The sequence below is a fragment of the Mirounga leonina genome, unplaced genomic scaffold, assembly GCF_011800145.1.
Source record: "Mirounga leonina isolate KUSES-001 unplaced genomic scaffold, KU_Mleo_1.0 Mir_115, whole genome shotgun sequence".
Lineage (NCBI taxonomy): Eukaryota > Metazoa > Chordata > Mammalia > Carnivora > Phocidae > Mirounga > Mirounga leonina.
In genome coordinates this window covers 83,946,040-83,971,962 of record NW_023270268.1, presented here as the reverse complement: position 1 = coordinate 83,971,962, position 25,923 = coordinate 83,946,040, and the positions used below count along the sequence as shown (strand labels likewise).

Sequence of the window (25,923 nt, the reverse complement as noted above, 5' to 3'; positions counted from 1 at the left end):
GTGCGCGGGGCAGGCCATTTCCACCTTAGGTGGCATTCCTCATTTACCGTGAATGAGGAAGGAGCTTGTTAGTTTAAATTCCCTAGCCTCAGCTAGTCTCCCAGGTGTGAAGGGAGTCGGCGGGGAGAGGACTTCAAGCCTCCAAACATTTGGGGGAGAAAGGTATAGAGAGAAAACTTTTCCCGTTTGGTGCGTCCAGTTTAGTGTTTTTGCTAACCGAAGATCCTGCATTGGGGCGCCTCTATACCTTTCAAGGCTCAGCTTCGATTTCTAGCGTCTGAGGCTGGGCATTTAGGACGGCCAGTTTTAACAGACGGTACAGTCCCGCTGGCTTTCTCGAAGTCGGAGTCCTCGCCCGCCGCTAGCTCCTTCCCGTCTCGAATCCCTCTAAATCTAGGACCCAGCGGCTGCCGGGCAGCCCTGGCTCCGCCTCTCCGCGCATCAGCGCCCGCGGATTGGCTCCGGGCAGCGCGGCCCCGCCCCCGCCATGGCCGCTGCCCGCCGCCTGGGCTACTAAGTGGCTGCCAGGGTGCTGGTCTCCGCTGCAGCTCCCCGGCTGCTCTGTCTGCGGGTCCGTCGTGCATGGGTCGGCGAGGCGGGTCCTCATGCGCTCGGGCCATGGCGCGCCTGGGCGCTGTGCGCTCCCACTACTGCGCGCTGCTGCTGGCCGCGGCGCTGGCCGTCTGTGCTTTCTACTACCTCGGCTCGGGCCGGGAGACCTTCTCCAGCGCCACCAAGAGGCTGAAGGAGGCCCGCGCCGGGGTCCCCGCCGTGCCCTCGCCGCCCGTGCCGGAGGTGGCGCGGGGCTCCGTGGCGCCGGCCCCGGGCGCCAAGGCCAAGAGCCTGGAGGGCGGCGGGCCCGGGCCGGTGGACTATCACCTGCTGATGATGTTCACCAAGGCGGAACACAACGCCGCGCTGCAGGCCAAGGCCCGCGTCGCGCTCAGCTCCCTGCTGCGCCTCGCTAAGTTCGAGGCGCACGAGGTGCTTAACCTGCACTTCGTGAGCGAGGAGGCCAGCCGCGAGGTGGCCAAGGCCCTGCTGCGAGAGCTTTTGCCGCCAGCCGCCGGCTTCAAGTGCAAGGTGAGCGGGGCTGCGGCTGGGGGCTCCCGGCGGATGGCCCACCCCATACGTTTGTCGCTCCCCGCCCCCCCCTCCAACATTGCCCCAGCTTTGCCCGAAACCTGCGTTCGCCCTATGCTGGAGGCAGCGTCTGGGGGGCGTGTCCAGGAGTGCTGGACACTGGACACCGCTGAGTGCAGGAGTGCTGCCGGGTGTCAACTGACTACCCTGACCCGTTTGCCTATCCCTCTCCCCCGAGAATTGGCTCGCCCCCTCTCTGCTGGCCTTGCAGGATCCAGCACTGCCTTCGCAGTCCGCGCTTTTTATTCTCCCCAGTCTTTGACTTTTGAGGTTGGAACAGACCGTTTGAGGGCAGTAGTCGTTCTATGCAGGGTCTGCTGGACAAGGTCTTAGTGAGGTCGCGTGAATCGAAGGTGCGGTGACATTTCTCATATTTAAGTCAGAACTGGCTAAGCCCAAACCCAGACAGTGTGAACCACCTCATCCCCTTTCTGCGACTTCTTCCCCACTCTCAAGGGTCATGAACCCATTTAGGGAAGCCACCGGTTCCTCCAAGGGAGGAAGGGAAAGCTCTAAGAGGTACATATAAGATCTGGGGAGAGCACAGCAGAGCTAGACACTTTGTCCCAGGCTGGACCAACCTGCCTCCGTGGCAGCTCAAATCCCATCTCTCTCCATCATCTCCCATGATCTCCTGGCTCTGCTTGTCAGAGGTTAGTTTCCTGGCTTAGTGTTAATTGCTTCAGTCAAGTTGCTAGCCTCATTTTGACCTAATAGTTGCACAGAGGGGATCCAAGGTCTGATTTTTTGATAGGATTAGTAGGTGGTCTTAAAGGATGGAGACTGATGGTGGGGGAAGGGGTTGTGAGATAAGAGTAATGTCCCATGTGTTTGCGCCCAGGAAGTGACAAGGGGAGCTGCTGCCAAGATCCTGCAGGGTTCAGGGGTCTGTGACAGCTCAAGTCCCAACTTCAAGGAGGTCTGTCTGTGTTGTGGGCCTGGCCCTCTTCTCCAGCCTTGCTTCTCGTCCTCCTATGTGCACCTTAGATCTTGATTGTGCTGAATGTGCCTTTACACAAGATGTACTCTCTGCCTAGGATGTCCTTCCTTCCCTCCTGGGGCCTTGGCCACTCTTTACTTAGCTTTCACCTTCCTTGGAATGTCCCTAGACTTGGGGACAGTCCATGCCCAGCCTTCCACCGCTTTCCATTCCCGCTTCTCCCCATAGCACACAAGATCTGTCTCCTGCCCAGAACAAGTAAGCCTGTCCGGAGCACCCACCATAGTCAGGGAAGGGCCCCAGGGCCCTGGACTTCATGCTATAGGAGGCCAAGAATCCAGGTCCTTGACCCACTGTCTGACCTGGGGTTTTTCAGCCTGGGGCCCATCCCAGTTTACCTAACTGGAATCTCAAGCTGAGACCTGGCAGCCTGTCCTGGGTGATCCCTAGGACTCTAATGCTTGAGAAACTCTGACTCTAATGCTTGAGAAAACCAAGGGCCCTTGATCAAAGGGCCATTCTGGGCAGAGCTGGGATTTGACTGGGTCTCTACCCTGAAGACCACCATTGTCATTTTCTCACTTCATGGAGTCAGAGGTAGCAACTCGGGCCAGATCTCTACCCATCCCTTTCTCTCAAGCTCCAGCCACAACTTCTTGTGCACTCGGGGCTTTCTAGCTGCTGTCAGGAGACTCTTTCTCTCTCCATCTCCAGGTCTCGGCCATCTGCAGATTCCATCCCCTCTTTGGAGCCTTCCAGGGAAACCCCATCTGAAAGGCACGTCTTCCTCTCCCTCCTCCTCCCTGGTGTCCCCTGGTGCTAGGAACATATCGGGTCTTATCTCCCGTGCCCGTGCATGATGCCCGGCACATAGTCAGCACCAGCAATCTTGGCCTCAGGGCCAGGTCCCCATCGCGGTGTCTGTGTTTCATGCTCCCTCCCTCTGCCGTGCTCGGTTCGGACAGCCAGAGGTCACCAAGGCCTGGAAGCAGCTGTGGACGATCTGAGGGAATTGACAGTACCTGTGCTGAGGCATGGCCAATGAGGGTCTGGGGGCTTGGTAGCTGGACGGTTGTGGTCGGAGAAGAGTTTATCAGTTTCGGCATAAAATCGTTCCTGTTAGTTTCGAGGTCAGATTTTGAGTCTGTTCTCTGTTTTTGATAAAAGGTGCTCTTTTTTTCTTTAAATATATGGTACTCAAAGGTTGGCTTCATTTTATTGGTCATTTGATTCTCCCTCAGGTTTGGAATATTCCTGAAAGGAATGCTTTTTCTGGCATCACTTCACACATGCTTCTCCCTCTGCCTCGAGTGGCTCCTTACCCCGACCCCCATCCTTAGCTCTGCAATCAGGTCTCAGTGTCAATGTTGTTTCCTTGGCAAACCTTTCCTGAGCGCCCATTACACACTCCCATAGCACCAAGTAACATTTATCACTGTTGTAATTATATAATTATTGAATGAAATATATGTCTACCTTTCAAGACAAGGAAGACAAAGGGCATGGACCCTGACTTCTCTTACATGTTGTATCCCCAGCACTGAACATCATGCCTTCCATATGGGAGTGCATTTTATACGAACAATTAATCTTTCAGTATTAATTAGGAAGAAGGAAACTGTAGAAATTCTCACCCTGGTTGCATCAGGGCTGGAAGGGACCTTCAAGAGCACATAGCACAATGGGTGAAGAGACTTGCCCGAGGCCACTTGCGAGTTACTGACCTGGCTAGGACTAGACCCATGTCCTAGGTCAGTGTTTTTCCCTTTCTACCCTGTTTCTTCTTTGTTTTTCTTCTGAGATTTTATTTAAATTCAAGTTAGTTAACATATAGTGTAGTATTGGTTTCAGGAGTAGAATTTAGGGATTCATTACTTACATGACACCCAGTGTTGCCCATTCCCCAATTACCCCATGCCCCACCCACCTTGTCTCCAGCAACCCTCAGTTTGTTCTCTATAGTTGAGTCTCCCATGATTTGCCTCCCCTTCCATTTTTATCTTATTTTACTGTTCTTTCCCTTCTCTTATGTTCATCTGTTTTGTTTCTTAAATTCCACATATGAGTGAAATCATCATATACCATGTTTCTTCTTTAAGGAGCACTTCTGTCTTGTAAGGTCAGGTAATAAGGACAGTTGACTCCCGGGAGAAGAGTTGCCTTGAAGTGTGTGAGGACAGCTTGGGGGCGAGGAAGGCAGCTCCTCGCCCAGCCACCTGTCTGGAGACAGCCTCCTCCGTCAGTGTGGGCCCTTGGGCTCTGCCACGTCTGTAAGCTGCAGAGCAGAGCTCCAGCGAGCCAGCGTGGGAACTGTGCTCACACCCAGAGGTCTCTTCTAAGGCCATTTTCAAGTGAAACTGAAATACCTTTTAGCTGAACGGGTTGCAGAAGTAGATCACAGAACATTATTAGTGACCTCAGATTATATTTTGACTAATTAAATATTAGCTAAAAAACCATTCACTGCACCAGAAAAATCTTGTTTTCATTATTATTGAAAATCTTTTGAAATCTACTGGTTTGTCTCCTAACAGTACAGAAGTCTATTATTTCTTCATGTATATAAGCATCCAAATAACAAGCATCCAGACCTGCTGTGTTCCAGGCATCAGGTTAGGGGCTGCTAGCCTGTATAAATAGGTCCAGGGTCTGACTGCATCAGAATCCCGCGGGTACACTTATTAAATGTTCAGAGTCCTGGGCCCCGCCCCCGCCTGTGGGACCTGGGAATCTGAATTTGTATGGAGCTGCAGAGGCAGGTGGGGGAGTTCACTGCCCTGAGGGGACACAGGAGCGCCGGGGGCTCTCCTGCCGACCTTCCAGACCCAGTTCAGCCATCCTGTCTGTGCAGCCTTCGCTGGGAGCATGGTGCCTGGCACACAGTGGGCAGTCAGGAAACATTTGGCTGCACTGCTCTCTGTCCTCCAGGCGCTCCTGGTTCTGCTGGCCTGGGAAAGGCTGCTACGTCCATCTTGCACAAATGCTGCTTTTACGATACCACTTCCACTCAGGACCTCCTGACTCCGGCTCACTTGTCATCCCAAGCTGTCCCTTCTCATGGGGTTTTGCTTGCTCTGCTTCTGAGCCATCTGTTGCCTCATTCTGTTTGTCAAGAGGAATCCTACACTTCTAGATGTACATCGAGACTTATCTTTTTCACCAGCCTTCCTTGCTCTATCAGGTTTGATAGAATATGCCATGGAAACCCCAAATTGTGGTGGCTTATGCAAGATTGAGCTTTATTTCTCATCCAAATGGAAGTCCAGAGGTAGGCATTCCTGGTGCCATGGGGGCTTCCCGAAGTCATGAGGGTGCTAGGCTCCTTGTAGCTGCCCATGTCACTCTCCCTAGGGAGTGACCCTTGCCTTGTGGGCCAGGCTGGCTGGTACAGCTTTAGCCATCATGTCTGTGTTGTAGCAGGATGGAGGAAGAATCAAAAAAAAAGAGTCCTCTGCTAAAAGTAGGAGTTCTGTTAATCAGAAAGGAGAGGAGAGCAGGTTTTGGGGTAGACGACCAGCCATCCCTACCCCACCCCTTAGGAGCCCACCCTGGGCCTGACCAAGCACCTGCTGTATATGGGGCCCTGGATTCACAGCTACAGGGGACACAGACGTGGGTCCGGGACAGCCCCTGCCATCCAGAGACCCACACTGCTGAGCGTCACACTCATGTTCATCCTGTCTTGCTGCAAAAATGCGGTGGGTGGGTTAGGCATGAGATGGCCCGAGGGAGTGAGACAGCTCTGAGTTTCAAATGCGGTTGGCCAGTTACTAGCTGGGTAACCGCGGGTCCTCCACCTTGCCGCTCAGGGCCTCCGAAGCCTCGTCTGTAAATGAGGATCAGACACCCCCCACCTCCCGCGTAGCAGCAAGGATTTGATGCCATCATTCTGTAGCACGCTCAGCCCAGTGCTGCCGAGTCGCTCATGGATCCAGGCTCACAGCATGGCCCCACCGCGCTGACTTCTGGGGAAATCAACACAGGGAGCAGGCCCCGGAGCACCCGGCATCGCTCAGCTGACATGACCTGGGGTTCTCTCCTCCCTCCTATTTGGGGTGGCCAGCACCCCCTGCAGAGGCCTGGCGGGGCTCCCCCACCCCAGGGGTGCCCAGTACTGCTTCTTTGTGGTGTTTCCCATGCTCTCGTTGTGTGATCACTCAGATGGTAGCCACTCCGAAAGGCCTTCCCTGAACCCCTTTTCTAAAGCAGCCCCCACCTGGGCCCTCATCCTCTCTCGCATCAGTTTGTTTGTAGCACATATTCATTTGTTCGTTCCTTCATTCGTTCAACAGACGAGCGCTTACTCTGTGCCTGTGAATAGCGGGAATGGAACCAAGTTTCTGCTCTCGTGGAGCTTACAGTCTAGGGTTGTGGGGGATGAGGGAGACTTTAAACAGATAAACAAGTACAGGTAGAGCAAGTCAGATTGTGAGAAGTTTAGAGCAGGCAAAGCAGGGTAAGGACATAAGAAGTGTATGTGTCCAGGGAGGGGCAGTTGGCGGGTCGAGGTTGTCAGGAAAGGCCCCACTGATGAGGTGACATTTGAGCAGGGACGGAGGGAAGTGAGAGTATGGGGTTTTGGACATCTAGAAGAGAGAGAGCTCTAGCTAGAGCTGTGTGTGGGAAGGCTGCAGGTGGGAGTGTGCTCTGCATGTTTGAGAAAATAACCATCCTTTTATTTATTTGCAGTCTTCCTCTCCCTACTAGAACATAATCTCCATGAGGGCGGGACATCGCTTCCCTTCTTCATCTGCTGAGGTCGGCAGGAACCCCATAAATGCCATTCCTATTTCTGGCCTAAGTTGGAAATGATAGAGAGACTGGGGACAGGCAGCCTGCTAACCTGAAACACAAGAATCAGACAGACTTCTGGAGGGACAGACAGCCCTGGCCTCCCTGCAGGGGTGGGCAGGCTTTCCACAGGTAATTCCAGAAGAGGGGAGGGGAGAGGGGAGGAGGGGAGAAAGAAGGGGAAGGGAGAGGAGAGGATGAAGGGCGAAGTAGAAGTAGAGGAGGGGGCCAGGGCAGGCATGCCTTCCAAACTCACCCATCAGCTCAGTTTCTCCTCCTACCTTAAGGGAGGTGTTAGTGTGTGTAGTGGGGAGCAAGAGGCCAGGAGTGCCGGTCTAGTGGCGAGCCCCCCACGTAGAAGGCACGGAACAGTGGAAACAGAGGTGCTCCCTCTTTCCCCCACCACCATCCTATTCTTAGCACAGTTCCTGGCACATTTGAGGCTCTCCATCAATAGTCACAGTTGACTGACTGATGGCTGTTTTAGCTAAACCCAGGAAATCCTATCGGAGTTCTCAGTGATCTGCCCCTCTTCTGCCGAACCCCATCTTCCTCAGAGCATGAGGCTGGGTTGCTCAGTCCCCAGATGACAGGTTAGGAAGGAGAAGGAAGCCGCGTGCTTTCTACACGTAAGGCAGTTGTTGGATTCCAGGGGGAGCATGTGCTGAGGACTGAGGTGGAAGCTCTGGGCACACCGGGACATTGCCAGAGCTTCGGCAGGAGCAACACTGAGTGGCTTTGAAAAGATGAGAACCTCAGCTCATAGTTGGGGCTTGGCAGAAGCGTAAAGACCGCCACGCAGGCTGCCACACGATGATGCTCATGGCGAGCGGGCGACACTGAAAGGCAGCTTCTCCCAGCCCGTCAGAGCAGCAGGTACCTTGCATATGAACGAGACTCAAATAGGTTATGACAGTCTGGGGAAGAGGGGGTCTGAGAAATGCCTCCTGCAGTGAGAGGCTCTCGGAAAGATAGGCTGACATTTCTTACTACAGAATTTAGAGAACCTTGCTGCGTTACCAAACCCATTCGCCAGTGGAGCTCTTTTAAATTATAGTATGTTCATGAAACAACTGTAGTAGTTTGTGTGCTGATATGTGTTTCTCAGGAAAAACTTCAGTCATTGATCTGTAGGGAATAACTTTATATGGTTATTACTGTATCCCATACGATACACTCTGGATAATTCCATAGATAATACCACAGATAATGTGTTATAAGGCAAAGCCCATAACATAGGTCGGGGACCATCCTAGAGCTGACTCACACTGATATATGGGTGGTTGGTAAATGCTGTGAGGGCCTCAGGGCACAGATGTAATGTTCAAGCTGGACATCAGGAATTCCTCACAATTTTCTGTTTTCTGTTCCCATTGATCATTTTTAAAAAGACAGATAATCACATTTTTCTTTTTTGCAATTAAAAAAACTGAACTAGAATTTACATGCCATAAAATGCACCCCTTTAAAATAAACAGTTCAGTGGTTTTTAATATTCACAAGATTGTTCAGCCATGACCACTAATTCCAAAACATTTTCATCACCCCCAAAAGAAATCCCATACACGTTAGCAGTCACTCCCCATTCCCCTCTTTCCCCAGCCCTGGCAACCACAAACTGCTTTCTATCTCCATAAATTTGCCTGTTCTGAACATTTCATAAAAATGGACTCATTCAGTATGTGATCTTTTGTATCTGGCTTCCTTTGCTTGGCATGGATAGTACTTCATCCTTTTTAATGGTTGCATGATATTCCATTGTATGGACCTGCCACATTTATTCATTCATTATTTGATGGACATTTGGGTGGTTTACACTTGTTGGCTATTGTGAATAATTCTGCTGTGAACATTCGTTTATGAGTTTCTGTGTGGATATATGTGTTCACATCTCTTGGGTATATACCCAGGCATGGAATGGCTAGGCCATATGTGAACCTTGGAGGAAATGCTAGACTGTTTTCCAAAGCGGCTGCACCATTGTGCATTCCCACCAGCAGCGTATGAGGGCTCCAGAGTCTCCACATCCCCACCATTACTTGCTGTTGTCTTTTTGATCATAGCCATTCTCGTGGGTATGAAGTAGCATCTCATTGTGATTTTGATTTGCATTTCCCCAATGACTAATGGCAAGATGATTACATATTGATAAGGACAACTGTACACATGTATTTGATATTTTTCTTATGTGTTTACCAAAATGCATTTTACAAGAAAACCCAGGTACCTGGACACTCCCCGCCCCACCCAGAAAGATGTTATATAGCATCTCTGGAAACGCTTGTATTCTGAAGAATATAGTTTAGAAATTTCGGATGTATATAGTAATGTTATTTCTAAAATCAATGAGGCAATGTTACTTGTATGAAGACTTGATTAGGAGAATAATAGTAACATTTCAGCACTTTAGAGTTTATAAAAGGGCTTTTACAAACATCTCATTTGAGCATCACTGTGACAGGTGAAGGAGCCCCCAAGGCTGATGGATCAGGAGACTTACTTGAGCTCCCAGACTAAGTCATGGGGCTGGGCTGTATCATGCTTTAGGGAGGAGGCGACACCCACGAGAGTGGGAGCCAGTGAGGGCTGGCCTGTAGCCCACCTCGCAATCTGTATCATCCCCCTGCCCAGTGGCCCCAAATAATTAATTACATCAGTCTGAACAAAGACTGTGCTCTCTGCAAGGGCAGCGTCTGTCTCCCTCGCCTTCCCAGAACACTGCAGAGTCACCAAGCTTTGGAGCTGGAAGGAAATTCTGAACCTATGGGTGCAGCGTCCTCCCAGTGAGCTGACAGACCTGGGTGGAGGGGGCGGTGACTTACTTAGTGCCACACAGAGCTGGGGTTAGAATCAGCCCAGGCTCTTCGGTTTGGGCGTCAGTGTTATCAGCAGTCTGTACTCCCTTTTGGGAGAGTGAATTGAGAGCCAGCTCACCCTAACCCCCCTGCAGGGCCTATGTTTGGGCCTGTGTTCACCCATCCCAACTGGGCCTCACTGCCCTGTGTCCCCACGGATCTTTATGGCTGGACAGGGAAGGCTGAAGCCCTGCTGGTTGTTGGGGGCTGGCTTTCCAGCAGCCTTGTGCCAGAATGGGGCCTGGGGTCAGTACTGGAGGGAACGCATGTGGTGTGTCCACTGCTTGGGGGTTTGCGCTGGAGGGCGCCGGTCTCCAGGCCAGGAGGTCCGCAGGTGGAGTAGCTTAGGAGTGCAGCCCACACTGGGCCACCAGCCTCTCCAGCCTGTCACCGCCTTGTCCCTGAGACCCAGTGAGGGGAGAGCTGCTCTCCTGCTCCCCGTGCGGGGTCCCCTCCCGGGGCCGAGGAGCCGTGTGCGGCGCTCCGCGCGGCCACTGGAGGGCGCCGCCGCCCCGCGTTTGCTCAGGTGGAGCCGGGCGCCAGAGCCCGCCCGCGCCGCTCTCCCACCACCGAAGCCTGGGGCGCCAGCCGAGCTGTTTTTGTTCTTTCTCCACGAGCGTTCCCCGCCCCCCCCCCCCCCCCCCGGGTTTTAGAGAGGAAGATTGAAATGAAAGGGAGTCTGCGTGGCGATTGTGGGCGGTCATTTCCTTCCTGTGCCGGGTGTAAACCGGCTTTGATGAGGCCCTTTGAAAAGGTGGATGAAACAGAAGCTGGACGGTTGCCTCCGGATGGAGAAGACATCAGTGCTTCCTGGCCGCACAGTCCGAGGGACCCGTGGATGGTGGAGAGGGGCTGTCTGCTCATCCCGTATCCCGAGCCTCTGGCCTGCCCTTGTTCCCGCCAAGGGACCCCCGGTCGGGCCCTGCCCACAGCCCCCCAGCTTCCCAGGGTGCATCCATCGGGAAGCCGCATCATACCCAGCACGTGCTGGGCGCCCCGGGAGAAGGGAGGCGGCCTGCCGCTTAAAAAGGGGGGAAACGTGGCTAGAGCTGCGTGAAGGCAGAGCGGCCCCTGTCCCCCGCCAGGAGCTCCTGTAGGGACAGAGTCGTAGGTCTCCCGGTGCGAGGTGCGAGGTGGAAAGTCGGGGGAGTGGCCCGTGTCTCCGAGAGGCAGGCTTGGTGGGTAGGGGTGCAGTGCCCCCCTCCTGGCGGCCCGTCACTGTGGCTGTGTTGCTGGACTGCGTGGAGCAGGGCTTTTTAACTGTTGGCAACGCTGTGCCCCCACCCCTGTTGTAGGTGCCCGTTCAGAGCAGCGGAGCCAGGCCCTGTCAAGGGCACAGAGCCTGCTGTTAACTTAATGTGCTTTAAATTAAAGCCATTTGTTTTATTAATCGGGGTGATTCCTGTTGAGCAGCTCCAAGGAAGTGATCCTCCCACTGGTGGGACCAAGTGTCCTGGAGGCTGGTCTCTGTTGCCCTGCTCTGGGAGGGCCGGCCGGGACACACTGTCCCCTCTGGCCCCCTCCCTGTCCTCACTGGAGCTCACCACTGCTTCTATCGCTAGTGGTGTCTGTACCGGCCGGCAGGGCGGGAGCACCGGGCTCGGAGCCCGAGCCCCTGGTGCAGATGCCGTCTGGGGCATTTGGGAGTGGCGCGACCCTGGAGATAATCCCCTGGCCTCCTTCCCCTCACCCGTGACCTCACAGGTGGCTAGGAGATAAAATGAGGCAGCTTGGGGCCTGACCTGTGGCAGGTGACTGGCTAATAAATGGTGGCTTCTCCTAATGGTACCTGAGTACGTGTGTTGGGAGGAGGGACTCTTTCCTCACCATTTGAGATAGCACAGTGTTTACTGATTCAATTGGCTGGCAGTGCAGCTGGCTTGCAAAACTGCGCTCTGCCCAGGTTTATTTCATGATGCCTTCGTCTGTTGGGGCTGCTGTAACAAACTGCCACAGACGGGGTGGCTTGTGAACAATAGATACTGATTTCCCACAGCTGTGGAGGCTGGAAGTCCAAGACCAGGGTGCCAACAAAGGCCCTTTTCTGGGTTGTGGACTGCCAACTTCCTGCTGTGCCCTCACCTGGTGTCTCTTTTATAAGAGCACTAATCCCACTCGTGAGGGCTCCATTCTCATGACCTATTCACCTCCCATAGGCCTCACCTCTAAATACCCTCACACTGGGCATTAGGATTTCAGCATCTGAATTTGGGGGGTGTTGGGGGTAGAGATAAACATTTAGACTGTAGCACAGGGTGTCCTCATGTTCTTTTGAGTCTTCCTCGGTTCCCCAAACTACAATGTTCTCTCCTCTGACCCTCCCCTCCAACTCCCTAACCCCTCTTAACAATGCACTGTGTACCCCCTCTGAAAGCTCTGGGTACTGACCTCATTTGGTATTCAATTGTGCCCACGCTTTCTCTGTTCTGCTAGCAGGATGAGGCCCCAGTCTTCATCTCTACCTTCCCCAGCATGCTGAGCATGTATCTGGTTTTGGGCAGAGGCTCAGCAAATGCCACTTGATTTGGCCTTTGTTTTGGAGTGGGTGCTGTTGTTTCCCATTAGGGTGGTGAAGCTGGAGTCTGTGCTTTATAGTCTTCATGTAGGCAACATGGATGATCCTGCTGTGTCTTTGGGGAATGGAGTCTTCTCTCTGAAGGCTCCTTTCTACAAGTTCCAATTCTAGAAATTTCTAGAAGATTCTAGTTCAAACTTGTTTATTTTTCAGGTTTGTTTATCTCTTCTTAATGGTGTTTGATTTGTTTTCTCGGTATGATTGCACACAGTAATTGTTCATAAAGTTTTTGAGAATTCTGTGAAGTATAAACCTTAAATGATTTTTAAAAGCCAGGCTACTGGGGAGACCCACATATCCCCAGAGCTTGCTCATATCCCTTGTTCCCACCCATCCCTCTTCGCAGGGTCTTGGGCCTCACCCCTTATGGCTCATACATCACTGAGTGCTGTGAGGGACCTTGCTGTTGCCAGATCATCATGGCCGTCCTGGATGCAGGTTCTGTGAAACCTGCCCCGCATGGTCAGGTTCCTTGAATCCTGGTCAGTGTGGGAGTCTGAGGGGCTTCATAGGCTTTGGCAGATGGACGAGTGGATTAGTCATTGTTTGAAAAACCTGTACAAGATGAGACGTAGTGCAAGCTTTGCTCAGGGTATCCCAGGCCACCTGCTGTTGGGGGGGTGGGGGCAGGAAGACCCAGGGCAGGGGATTCCAGGTGTGCCTGATCCCGGCTTTGTGAGGATGGCGGGTCTGTCTGTGGCACTCAGGGAGCTTTGAGGAGGTGCATGCATTGTAAATCGGTAGGAGATGACCTTCCCAATCTTACAGAGGGGGGAACTGAGGCAGCTGGGGCAACAGACCGGCCTTGTCTCCTGTACGTGGCAGGAGAGTCGTGGCCAGAAGGAGAGGGCACCATCTGGCTGAGTGAGTGCATGGCTCTCTGGCTGTTGGCAGCAGTCAGACGTAGCCTGGGCAGTCAGGACTCCAGAAGAGTCGGAGGGAGCCTCGGAGCCCGCGCTGGCTGGGCGGTGTCAGCACTCTGCCTTACTGCGCTGCCTGGACTTCGGGCGCGCCCCCAGCCATTCATGCCCCCGGCACTTTGCTCCGTCACTTCCTCTCCTGGAACACCCGTCCCTCCCTTCTTTATCGGCATCACTTTTTACTCTTCAAGATCAGGTTCTGGAGGATGCCATCCCTGACCGTCCCCTGCCCATCTCCGGGTTAGCCCTTCTCCTCTGAGCTCCCGCTCTGCTGCTGTTGGCCCCTCTGCCAGCTCCTGGAGGGCTGCGCTGCGTCGTCCTTCACTCTGTGTCTCCAGGACGTCGTGTAGCCCAGCGCCCTCGGTGGAGTAAGACTCGGCACAAGTTTGTTGAACCGGAGGAGGTGTTTTGAGTGCACGCGGGCCGTGCACTATACATGCCCGCCGTGAGGCTGTCTCCTGGGGCCTTGGGGAAGTGAGCGGCCTGCCGGGCCTCTGTGTTCCTCTCCGACATGCCGGGAGCATGCTCTGACGCATGTAGGATGTGGCTGGCCGACATGTGGAGTCCTTGGCCCCCGATGGAGGCCTCTCGATTTAAAGAAGACTTTCTTGTGCCTTTTAATGTAGGTTCTCCAGACAGGAAGTCATCCTACCTGAGGCCAGCTGGGAAGATTCAGGTGTGTTTTGGAGAATCCTTTTGGGTTTCAGAGCTCTCCCCCTTGTATTACTAAGAAAAGCTACTGATGGGCGCCTGGGTGGCTCAGTTGGTTAAGCGACTGCCTTTGGCTCAGGTCATGATCCTGGAGTCCCGGGATCGAGTCCCGCATCGGGCTCCCTGCTCGGCGGGGAGTCTGCTTCTCCCTCTGACCCTCCTCCCTCTCATGCTCTCTGTCTCTCATTCTCTCTCTCTCAAATAAATAAATAAAATCTTTAAAAAAAAAATTAAAAAAAAAGAAAGAAAAGCTACTGATGTTGATCTAGGGGAGGTGGAAGGGGCTTGGCCTGTGTTTCTGTCTTACACAGATGGGGCTGCTGTGGCCACTTGATCTGCCCAGAGCCCCCAGCTGGTAGGCAGTGCCTAGGGCTGGCACTCAATTTGAGCTGAGGTATGGTGGGCAGAGTCCTGCCCAGGTATCATGTTCCTGGGTTCTGGGGCTCTCTCTGATCCTGGCTTCCACTGACAAGGCCTTTCAGTGTCTTGAGCCTCGGTTTCTCACCTGTAAGATGGGTAGGGACATTTCAGCCCTGAATAAATATTCCACAACTCTCTTACTGGGTGCTAGGAAAGTGTAGAGGACAAGTCCTTTCTAGACCTTTACTGAATGGCAGGATAGGAGATTGGGGGGGGGGTGGGGGGGTCTTGAAGCCATGGTTCACCTCTTTCTGGGGTTGTTCCTGGAATGGTTCTGGCCAGGTCCTCCTTGCTGACTTGCCCCTGCCTCTCTGGGAGATACTGATTCAACTGCGACCGCTGCCCCTGGCTTGGAGTATGGAGTCACGCAAGCTCTCTCAGACGTTTACCATTGACCTTGTCATTGGTGATAGCAGCCGTTGCCACCACGTAAGTGACAGGCACCATGCTACATTCTATCCTCGCTCTCTGATTTAATCCTCAGAGTGATCAGCCCTGTGAGGCAGGGCGTAATCTCTCCCGGGAAGAGGTTTCACAGATGAGGATCCTGAGCCCAGAGCAGGGTTAGTAGCTTGCTCAGAGTCATCTGGCCACAAAGTGGCTGAGCAGTCTTTCTGACTCCTAAGCACTCTGCCCTCATGCCTCTGAGGTCTGGGTCATTGTAGTCTCTCCACATGGGGAGGGCTCTGGGAGTGCTGAGATCCCAGAGAGCATGGTGGCCCCCGTGCTTGCTGTGCGCTGGGGCCTTACATGCATATCCTCTTTCCCTTGTCAGCAGGTCAAGGACCTGCTAGGTGGCTTGCGAAGAGCAGGGGAACCTCAGAGCCTGCGTGGGGCAGGTCTCACTCCTCCAGGTTCTGCTCTGTGGAACCAGCTGGGAGCCTCTGTTAGTGTGTGGGTCTCTGAGGACCGTGCTGTTTGGAACTCCGCCTTCCTGGTTTGGCAGCAAGTCAGAGGACGTCAGCCCCGGAGAGAACTGGGAAGGTTGTGTAGTCCTGTCCCTTCATCTTACCGGTGAGGAAACTGGGGCCCAGAGAGGCCAAGCTACTTGCCTAAGGCCACTCAGCTGGGCAGTGGACAAAGGGTCTGGGAGCCATGTCTCCTGCCCTGCTGTCTCCCTGCCTGCTTTCCCTTTTGTGTGTTTCCGAAGCCAGTTCTGGATTGTGCTGGTCTCTGGATGCTTGTTTGTCCTCTGGTTTTGTTCTTAGCCTCACCCACCTGTGACTGCCCTGCACACGCCTTCGTTTTGTTTACCCTGAATGGCTTTGCATCACACCCACTGAGCAGCTGCTTCACAGTGGAGGGGAGCCGGCCTCCTCCGGTGCAGGCCCCAGCGCCCCGGTGGTGGTAGAAGGAATCCCACTGCTGTCCCCTGCCTGGGTCTGCACCCCATCAACCGCAGTCCAGTGGTGTCTATTAAAAAGATCTCAGGGTGTCAGGGCTCCATTATGTGAGCCGAGCTCCACAACACACACACACACACACACACATACACAGTAGGTGCTCAGGATACTTCATTTTCTGCTGCTTTGCCGCCCAGCTTACCTTGAAGGGGCAGCTCAAGCACCCTGCCTGGAGAGCCCCCTCTCTCTGAAGGCCTAGTGCCTTTATCGGTTTTCTGAAGCCTCTGTGATCTCCAGCTCTGTCTGCAGTCCTGGCGAAGCTGCCAAGCAGGGTGCGGGGCTCAAGGATACAGTCTATGTCTCATCTCCCTCCTGGCGAAGCTTAGTGTAGGGGTGGGCATGTGTTTCTTGAGTGAGTATGGTACTGACTATGGATGGGTCTGGGTCAGGATGCAATTCTGCCTCATCCCTTGAGGAGGCAGTAGGTAGTTGTTTGCCTTATCCGAACTCCTTCCTTATCTGCGGAAGGGGCACAGTAATATCACCTGCCTCAAAACACTGTTGTGGGAATGAAATTAAATGAATTAATGTTCCTAACAGTCCTGTTTGTGCCCAGCACATACTAGATGTTTGCTCTGGACCGTGGGCATGGCTGCCCTATTCCTCATGAATGCTGTCCAGGTATGTGTCCTGCCCTCCAGCAGCCAGACCCTGCCCGGGTCCACTCCTAGAATACCATCTCATGAGCCTGCCCTGCTGGTCTGGACCTGCTCATCCGATGTCACAGGTCAGATCCTGCTACAGGTAGCCATGCTCAGGTTGGCTGTATGGATGCTCAGGTTTGTCTTATAAAAGGGCAAGTTTGGCACAGAGATCCCCTGGCCCCCACACTTTATTATATCCTGTGTACAGGCCAGGTAAGAGTGAGATGGTGACTGAGCCCAGTGGGGTTAGGCTCTATGGTCCCCTTTTTCCTCCCAGTGGTAAAGGAACAAGCTTTCAGCTCAAGAGAATGGCTCCTGAGAAGGAGGCAGTAACTTGGAAATACCCTGTAGGGAAGTGGGCCTGTGCCCTCTGGTCATTATTTTGGCTGCTGACTACCTGCTCTAAGGTAAATTTAACCTGTGGTTGGAATAGTAGAGTTTAACCCAGATAAGTTCAGAGTAGCCTTTGGTCCTGGGTCCCTGGGGACAGGGCACTGGCGAACTGGCAAGCCTCGGTCAGCCACTGCTGACGTCTGAGTCATAGCCAGAATCTCGGGTGCCTGATTGCCCACTTGGGGTCCGGCCGATGGCTGGGGCAGGTGGCTGCCCTCTGGGAGCACAGCCACACAGTGCCCAGCCTCAGGGTCCTCAGGGTCCACTGGTCACCCCGCAGTCTCCCATGGAGTCAGCATGGTGTGAGCTGATGGCGGGCACCACTGGGACTTGGCTGAGAGCATCATTTCTAAGTGTTCCAGTTTAAAACTCAACTTAGCTAGTGACTCCCTTCATCAGTGCAGAGCAAACAGCTAAAGAATTAATTGATGTTAGTGAGCAGTATTTGCAGAGGACGTAAGATGTTTATGGAGGTTGATTCCACTTACTTGTCTGTTCTTCAGACTCACGGAGCAGCTTTTGCTTTGATCAGAAACGTGCGCAACGAAAGTTATATACTAATCCGGCTTGCTCAGAGGGCTGCTAGACTGTGAGAACAAACGCAAAATGAGAGCATTTCTCTTTACTTAAAGCAAAAGCTCTGTCTCAAGCAGCTAGCTCTGGGAGATGAAATAGGACCCTGCACTTAACCTCTTGGTTTCTGGAGCTGCTGACCCCCGAGCCCTTTTCTGTGACATGTGCAGCATCTGGAATGGATTTCTGGAAATCTTTGAGGAGTTTGTTCTAGCCTGGAAATATGGAAGGGGATTCTCACTGCCCCATGAAAGCATCCCATTCCGAGGAATCCGCCTAGTCCCTGGGCGGTGGGGGGAGCAGGCAATGGAGCCCCGGAGAGCCCACCCACACCTGCTTCTGGGAGAGTGTAAAACTGTGCGTCCAATCCCAAGGAGCCATCGGTACTCTTGCATGTTGCCTTTGAGTCTTGCCCACCGCAGGCATACTTTGGGTGCAGCCAGGGCATTTGGTTGTGTGCTTCCTGCAAGACCCATGTGTGGGGTTGCAGCTTGAGGACGTTTCCCCATCTTTCCGTCTTGTCTCGTGCTTATTGTTTGTACGGTTGTATTGTCAGTTATTGTCATTTTTCTTTTGTAGACTGTCCTGGGAGTTTCTGATTTTTCACACTCTAAATAAGCCACAGAGAACATCTGTGTGTGTGTGTTTTCCTTCTTTTGAATCGTTCCCTGAGCTCTTCCTTGACTCTTCGTAAGGAACATGTCACAGTTGGAAGTGGTCCTATGCCCATAAATTATATCTGAAAATCAGGACCTAGCAGTAACACTCCTCAGTGCCCACTCTCTTGGCTTTCTATTACACAGAGTTTTATAGCTAATTTACATTGTACAACCCAACTTTGTCTCTTCTTAGTATTCTATTTTATTTTTTTAGTATTTTATTTTATTTATTTTTTAAGGGATTGATTTATTTGAGAGAGAGCACAAGCAGGGGAGGCAGAGGGAGAAGCAGACTCCCCGCTGAGCAGAGAGCCCGATGCAGGTTTGATCCCAGGACCCTGGAATCGTGACCTAAGCTAAAGGCAGAAGCTTAACCAACTGAGCCACCCAGGTGCCCCAGTATTTTATTTTTTATATGTTAAAAATTTAAGTTAGGACACACCAAAATATAGAAAAATCCAGAGAAAATGTAATAGATTATGCTATTATTATATAGGTTAGATAGGTGCTAACATTTTGCTGTACTTGCTTCAGATTCTTTTTTTAAAGAAACAAGATATTATAGATCTAGCTTCAAGCCCACTCCTACTTCTTCCCCATCCTACCCCTCCCGAGGTGTTCATTATCACACACAAGAAGGGGGTTAGCTTTATGGAATTTGTGTTTTTGTACTTTTATCACATATATATGTGCCCACAAAAATGTATATGTGTATTTTTTTTTTAAAGATTTTATTTATTTATTTGACAGAGAGAGAGATAGCGAGAGCAGGAACACAAGCAGGGGGAGTGGGAGAGGGAGAAGCAGGCTTCCCACTGAGCAGGGAGCCCGATGTGGGACTCGATCCCAGGACCCTGGGATCATGACCTGAGCCGAAGGCAGACGCTTAACGACTGAGCCACCCAGGCACCCTGTATATGTGTATTTTTTATTGCTTTCTATATTTTAATCAGTTATAGTAAAGATTTTATTTATTTCAGAGAGAGAGACAGAGCATATGTGCATGAGCAGGGGGAGGGGCAGAGGGAGAGGGAGAGAGAGAATCTCAAGCAGACTCTGCACTGAGCATGGAGCCTGACGTGGGGCTTAATCCCACGACCCTGAGCTGAAACCAAGAGTCAGACACTTAACCCACTGAGCCACCCATGTGCCCTTTAAACAGTCATAAAAATACTCTCATTAAATATATATTCTTCTGATACTTCTTTTTTTCATTCAGCCTATGGTTTTGGGATGTATCCAAGATGATATATGTGGGTCTTATTTGCTCATTTTAACTACTGTGTAGGATTTCATTATGCGTACACCTGTTTGTCCATTTTCCCAATAGAGGTGGCTGGGTTGTTCCGTTTTTGTCACCCAAACATTGCTGCAGTGAGCATCAGGTATGTGTCTGGGTACACATATGTGCTTGGGTTCCTCCAGAGCGCACACCTAGATAGGCATTTCCTGGCCCAGGAATCTGTGCGTCTTTCTGAGGCTTCGTGAGCTCTTGTCCAGTGCGGTGCTCCTGCCGCCCACTCTCTGGGCGAGCACTTGGTGTGCAGGCTCCCTTTTCTTGGGGTGGGTCCTTTTGCCTTTGCATCAGGAGGTGGAAACCTGAGGGCCACTTGGGGAATAGGATAGGAGGGAAACTTTCAGGGCAAACTTGAGTGTTCCTTTGTGCCACCCCAAGCTTTCTAGTCATGTGGAGACTTGGACCAGTCTTCCCCAGCATTTCAGGGTATCTGTAACTGAGAGCAGAGAGGAGGGTGCCTCCAGCTAGAGGTGGACTGGCCTTTCCCTGAGTCTCACCTCCACTGCCGCAGAGCTGTCTGAGAAGACACAAGGCCTGGCTTCGGGGCAGTGATTTGCCGTGTAACCTGGGGAGAGCCCCTTCCCCCTCACTGGGCCTCAGTTTCCCCCGTCTGAAATGAGAGGGTTGGATCGGTGACTCGTGTGAGCTCTTAGCTCCACATGTATTGCCCATCCACTTGTACAATTAGCAGAATCCTAATTGTTCCTAGCCATGGGCTGCTAGGCCTGAGCCTTGGGCAGCTCTTGGGTCTGAGTGGGGATTGGGGGGCTGCCTTGCAGGGTGACAGTGGCCTGGTGCTCCCTGATGACCAGTTTCTTCCCTGTGCTATGAATCCATCTCCTCAGTGAAGTGGTCTGTGTTTTCACAGTTTGAGGGAAGATCCTCAGATCCCAGGGGCCAAAGCAGAGTAATGCCGACAGAGGGGAAGCCAAAGGCTGCGGCTAGTCCTTGGGGGACACTTAGGAAAGCCAGAACAAAGGAGCACTGCTTTCTTTGCAATGAGCATGTTTAAGGTCCATGTAGACTGAGCCATACTTACCTGTGTGTCTAATAGGTTTCAGCAGTACCCCAGGACATTGATACGTGCTGGGTGTATCAATGAACAAAAGGGGCAGAACAGGTGAAGTATCCTGCCTTTTTGGAGCTTATGTTCCGGCAGGAAGAGGATTAAATGAGCTAATAACATTTGTTTGTTTTGCTGCCTGGGACACCGCGAGGTAGGGGCTCAAAAAGGCTAGGTTTCATTTCATCCCTTTGTTGTTCCATGACAAGCAAATGAGGAAGTTGTGCAGCGTCCTGGGAGGTGAGTAGGTTACACAGTATGTTAGCAGGGTAAGAGGCCTCGGGAGTGTGGGGCAGTCATGATTGCTAGTTGGGAGGCAGGGGCCCTGTCACTAAGGAGGTGGCTTTTGAGCAGAGGCCTGAGGAGTGGAGTTGGCTGTGCAACCATGGGGAAGAGTGCCAGTCAGGGTGGGAGGTCGCCTGGCGTGTGCGGGGAGCAGCAAGGCCTTGCATGTGGCAGTGGGGGAGTGGTGGGGGAGGCCCTGCAGGAGGACCGCAGACCCAGGCACAGCCCTGGTGCCCATGAGGACTCTGGCTTTGACTGGTGATAGGAGGGGCTGCGGCTGGGTTTTGAGTGGAGAAGGGCCACTGTGGCCACTGTGTGGAGGACAGAATGAAGGGAAGGCCTGTTTAGGAGGCTAGCATCCTGGCCAAGTGGAGAGAGGAAGCTGTGGGCTGGGGAGGAGTGCGGGATTCAGGACCCTGCAGGAGAAGGGTGCTTATTGGGTTAGGAGCATGACGAGGCTTTCTACACCAGACTTCATTCACACCTAGACTTGTGGCCTCCAGAGGGCTGGAAACATGTCAACCCCCAGGCAGTGGGTCTCTGCCCTTGGTGAGGGAATAAAAGAGGAAGAAAGGTGGGGCGAGGGCAGTCCCTAGTGACTGGCAGGTTGCTTGCATTCTAGAATCAGAAAGACCTGGGCCCAGATCTGGGCCTCAGCCAACCAGCGGGTCACCTTGGACAGGCGACGTCCCCTTTATGAAGGGCACAGTCATGGCAAGGGTTGGATGAGCTCATGTTTGTCCACGTGGCTGCCCACCACACGTCTCATTTCCCTGTGGTGCCATGATGCGCAGATGCCCGCGCCTGGCTGGTGGGGTAAAGCGGTGTGGTGTCCTGACGTGCCAGGGGGATGCGTGGCTTGAGGTTCCGGGAGGGCTTGCTGGAGATCCGGTCCTGCCGCCCGCTGGGGCTGACCTCGGGGGAGGCCGGCCCTCACGCCACGGACATCTCCTGGCTGTCGGTACTGTGCTTGGCATTTTAAACACATCATCTCATCCCCAAAAAGAGGTTATGGACACGAACAGTGTCTCCTGAGTCAGGTCATTTGAATGTTTCCTTCATGGTTTTTGCCCAAATCCCATAACTGCCTGCAGCATTACCTACTTAATGTGTATTTTAAACCAACTCTTCTTTAAATCTTTTTCCTTAGCCTCTCCTTAGGTACTGTCTGTGCAATCATAGTTCTAAAGTGTTTTTGCTAATTTTCTCGTATTTTACATATCAAAATCAGTCCATAAGTATTAAAGTGGTTGGTTTGTGTGCCTCTTAGAATTGTCTTTTGCACTCTGCCCTCCCCTCCCCGCCCCGCCGTGGGTGTGGGGAGCACTGGACAAGGGGTGTCGTGGAACTTAGGAGAGCCGGCAAATGGTGGAGGCCGTCCTGGAGTCTGACTGGTCTGAGCTCGGAGGGTACCCTGGATCCCTGCTTGGGCTCTAGCTGTGTCCCAGTCCCAGAGAGCCAGCAGGGGAGTGGGGACCTGGGGGGGAGGGGTTGAGCGGGTAGGGAGTGTGGGGCAGGCCCCCCACCTGGGGCCACTTCCTGCCTGCCAGGTTGAAGCTGGAACCCGCTAAGTGCATCCGTTTGGGTGTCAGTCCTGGTGAAACTGCAGTGTTCTTTGGGAGGTCATAGGTCATGGGGGATTTTAACAGATCAGGGAACCTGGTCAAGAAGACCTACCAGATCTACAGTCAGTGGACTTCTGGGTGAGTGGAGAGACCAGACAGCTCCTCCTGAGGTTTCACAGGACAGTCCTGTTGCTGTCGTTCTCTCTGACCTAATAGCTCTTCCGTCCTTCCACTGCTTTCCTTCTGTCTCATGCCTTCTCTTCTCTTTTGAGGTGGAAAACATTATATTGTGGAAAATTGGCTTGGACTGTCAGGAAGTTTGGCATTACATGTAAAAAACCAAACCTCATCATTTGTAAAAGAGGCGAATTAGGAAATGATTGTAACTGCTATGTAAGGATTGTTTTAAAGAACTCACTAAATGTGTTCTTTAGGGAGTGCTGGAAAAGGTGGGGAGTGACTGAGGCATTTGTTTTTAAGAGTGACTGCTCAGGGTTGAGAGGAGGGAGCTGGGACCCGGAGACCAGAGCAGCAGGTGGTGGGTGAGTGGCCTGGTGAAACTGTTTAATGCGCCCCTCAGCTGTGGCAAGGAGATCTGGAAGGCCATGTAGCCACAGTCTGGAGGGCCATGCAGCCACAGTCTGATGTCGCTGTTCGCTGGTCATGAACACTTCCAGAGTCCAGAAGAAAGCACTGACCTTTCCACCCCCACCCCCGTTTTTCTTTTGGAGTCGCCTTATGGTTCATTCATAGTCAGCCTCGGAGGAGCATCTGGGCCACTTCCTCTGTCTCTCTCCACTCTTCTCCATGTTTTCGTCTTTTCTCAGATCCTTCTTTGCCTTCCGAGGATGTGGCTCTGTCCCGGTGGTTTGCCGTAGTTCCTCGGGGTCATCCTGGAAATTCCCTGGGAGGGCCTGGGTGTTTGAAGGTCTACAGAGCAGAGCACCTATAAGACACGCGAACAAGTGTCTTGTAGGTGACAACATGACAAGTCTGCCCTTGTCATGTACACAGCCTCTTTATGTTGCTGTGCTCGTCAGGTCTTCATCTCTTTACCTGCTGGAGGTGGGGAGCGCAACACGGGGTGAGGGCTAAGAAACGTTCGTGTAGCCACACTGGGCACGCAGCGCACCGTGTCCAGTTCCTCAGTCTGGGTTCGTCTCTCCTGCCATCATGGTGGCCTGTTCTAACTTGGGGTCCCTGCTCGATTCCTCTGTTAGGGGCTCCTAGTCAACAGAGAATCAAGGTTTGAAAGAGGGTAGGGGTATTCTTTTGCTATTTATCCTCTCTCCATTACAGGCAAGAAAATAAAATGTGGTGAAAACATGCGTGGGGAGAGATGGAGGAACTGGAGAGAATGATCTGGCACATCCCCACCAGGGCACGTACCCACAGACCCTCCAGCTGCTCCTCAGGGGAAGGGTTCTGGACCTTTTGCCACCTTGGTCTTCTCATTTGGACATGCCGTGGGAATTTGCCCACAGCCTTCCTGCAGTGTGATTGCCGGAGCTGAGCCCAACCAGCACCCTGAGGCCGTCTGACTGGCACCGAGTCCAGGGGAGCACTTCTCTGAGGGTCTGAGGACCACCTGCAGTAGACTCATTTATGGCTGGTTTCTGAACGAAGATTCCTGAGCCTGCCCGCAAACTGGCTCATGATGTCTGGGGCGAGGACCCAGGAGTCTGCATTTTTTTAGGACTCCCCAGCGACAGCCTCTACGCTCTGGAGTTGGAGAGCTCGGATCCTGACTCCCCTCCTGACAGCGAGGCTGCAGTTTGCTGATTGACGTGGTTCGGCTCTCAGTCACCCCCCGAGCAGCGGGCCTTTTTCATAGCTGCTAGGCCTGTATGTCTTACCTGTCTTCCCTACCCTGGCCAGATCAAGGTGTGGGAGAAATGGAATCTGCCGAAATGGGAATCTTGTAGGAGTCCCAGAACGTTAACTGCAGATGTGGTTATCTGGAAACTTCTGATAGTGCAGTAAGTGTGAGGTGGAGAAGAGAGTGGGGAGGGAACCAGACAAGATGTACTGTAGCAACTGGACACCTTGTAGTGAGGATGCCTTTAGCTTTTGAGCTGTTAGTAAAGTGGGTCATGAGCATGGATGTTGGAAATTCTTTGGGAATTAGATGGGCAGGCTTCCTTTTTCCTCTTCAGCTGTTTGTGCTTCTGCCTGGCAAGATTAAATTACATCTAGGACATCTTGCAGAAGTGATGAAAGTCACATTAGGGAGGGACTGAAACAGGGTACCCACAGCACTGGGGGTCGAGTTCGTGCACCCACTGGTGGACACTGGGGCTGGTGGTGGCTTGAGTCCAGATGCAGCCGCATAAGCCTTCCTACCCAGTGTTCCAGGCCACCCCTCGGGGCAAGTGGGCACCCCATTTGCTGTTCCTGCAGTACATAGATTCTAGCCTGTGGCAGGTGCACCAGGAATGTTAGCTTTGTGCTATCGTTCTTCTCTCCAGCAGCAGTTTTGGGGACAGTCTCTAGCTGAGTGTGGGGACGTGATATCGCCATCTTGTGCCACTGTGTCCGTGGCTGGAGGAGTCACTGTTCTTCACGCAGACCTTGCCTTGGTGTTTCCTGGGAACCTGGCATCTGTGTGCAGAACCAGCCCCTGTCACCTGGTTTCTTGGCTCCCAGATCATGGTGTGACCTGACTCCCTGTGGGGCATGCCAAGTGATCAATGAGTTTTCTCCACCAAGTTGAGCTAAGGCTTGGCATTGCTTTATGTCCTCAGTGAGTGCTGAGGGGAGCTGTGGCCTGGCTCCTCAGGCCTGTCTGTGCCCGCGAGCCCAGGGCCAGGCTGGCAAAGACCTCTCCCCCCGCCTGGCACCAGACTCTGCCGTTCTGGTTGCTTGGGTCTCCTCGTAATGTGCTGTGCATGGTGGATGGGAGGCAAGCTTCCCCTCTCCCCGCATCCCCAGTTTGCCCTTTCCAAAAGAGTTGAGTCTTTCCAGAGTCTCTTGTACTCAGTGCTCTCTCAACTACATGTTTTATTTGAACCACAAAGTACAGCTTGAGAACACCTTAGCCTGGAACAACCTCAGTCATTACTGGAATTTAAGTGCTTCTAGAAGTCACTTGACAGAATTAATTAAAAATAAAAAGAGGCGAAGAAATTTAACACAGATTTAGTCATCATTCCTGGGGTTTTAATTTCATAATTACAAGTGTAGAATATTGATATAAGTGAGCCTTTAAAGATCACTAATAAAAGGAAGATAGTAAGTGGTTACAAATATGTAATTATAGGCTGACAAAAAAACCAACGGCTTGATGATATGAACGTGGATTCTCATGGGTTGGGATACCATTTCCAATGACACCATCCAACATAAATTCACAAGAAGCTGTATCTTAAATGGATGACAAGGATGCTGTGTTCCAGAAAACGGCTCTGGATGTCTCAACTCGGGTTGATTAAAGGCACTAATGTGGAGCATGCACATGAGAAGTTCAAAAAGAAATCATTTTGTAAGCTGGGTGTGGGAAAAATAGTACTTTAATAGGATTTTAATTTTAAGTATTTATATATAAATAAATTTATAGAAGTTACAAATAGTGATTTGACTTTTTAATCTAAGTCTCCCAAAATTGTATAGTCAAGTTGGTGCAAACCAAACCATTGTTTTAGATCTTCTCATTGGCCAGTTGCCTTCGATATGGGAGTCATTTTATA

The 25,923-nt window shown here is 52.3% G+C and overlaps 1 protein-coding gene and 1 long non-coding RNA gene across 2 annotated transcripts in view; both read left to right on the top strand.

The window, feature by feature from the left end:
* The first annotated feature begins 492 nt into the window (after positions 1-492).
* The window catches only part of XXYLT1 (xyloside xylosyltransferase 1), a 161,636-nt gene continuing 136,205 nt past the window's right edge, over positions 493-25,923 (top strand). Inside the window, exon 1 of the mRNA XM_034999857.1 lies at positions 493-1,083. Coding sequence (XP_034855748.1) covers positions 583-1,083 — 501 coding nt within the window. The 5' untranslated portion in view covers positions 493-582. The remainder of the gene's footprint in view (positions 1,084-25,923) is intronic.
* On the top strand, positions 14,909-21,215 carry LOC118006959. The gene is made up of 3 exons (XR_004678237.1): positions 14,909-15,524; positions 20,605-20,607; positions 21,206-21,215. It is a non-coding gene; the product is annotated as an uncharacterized LOC118006959 (long non-coding RNA).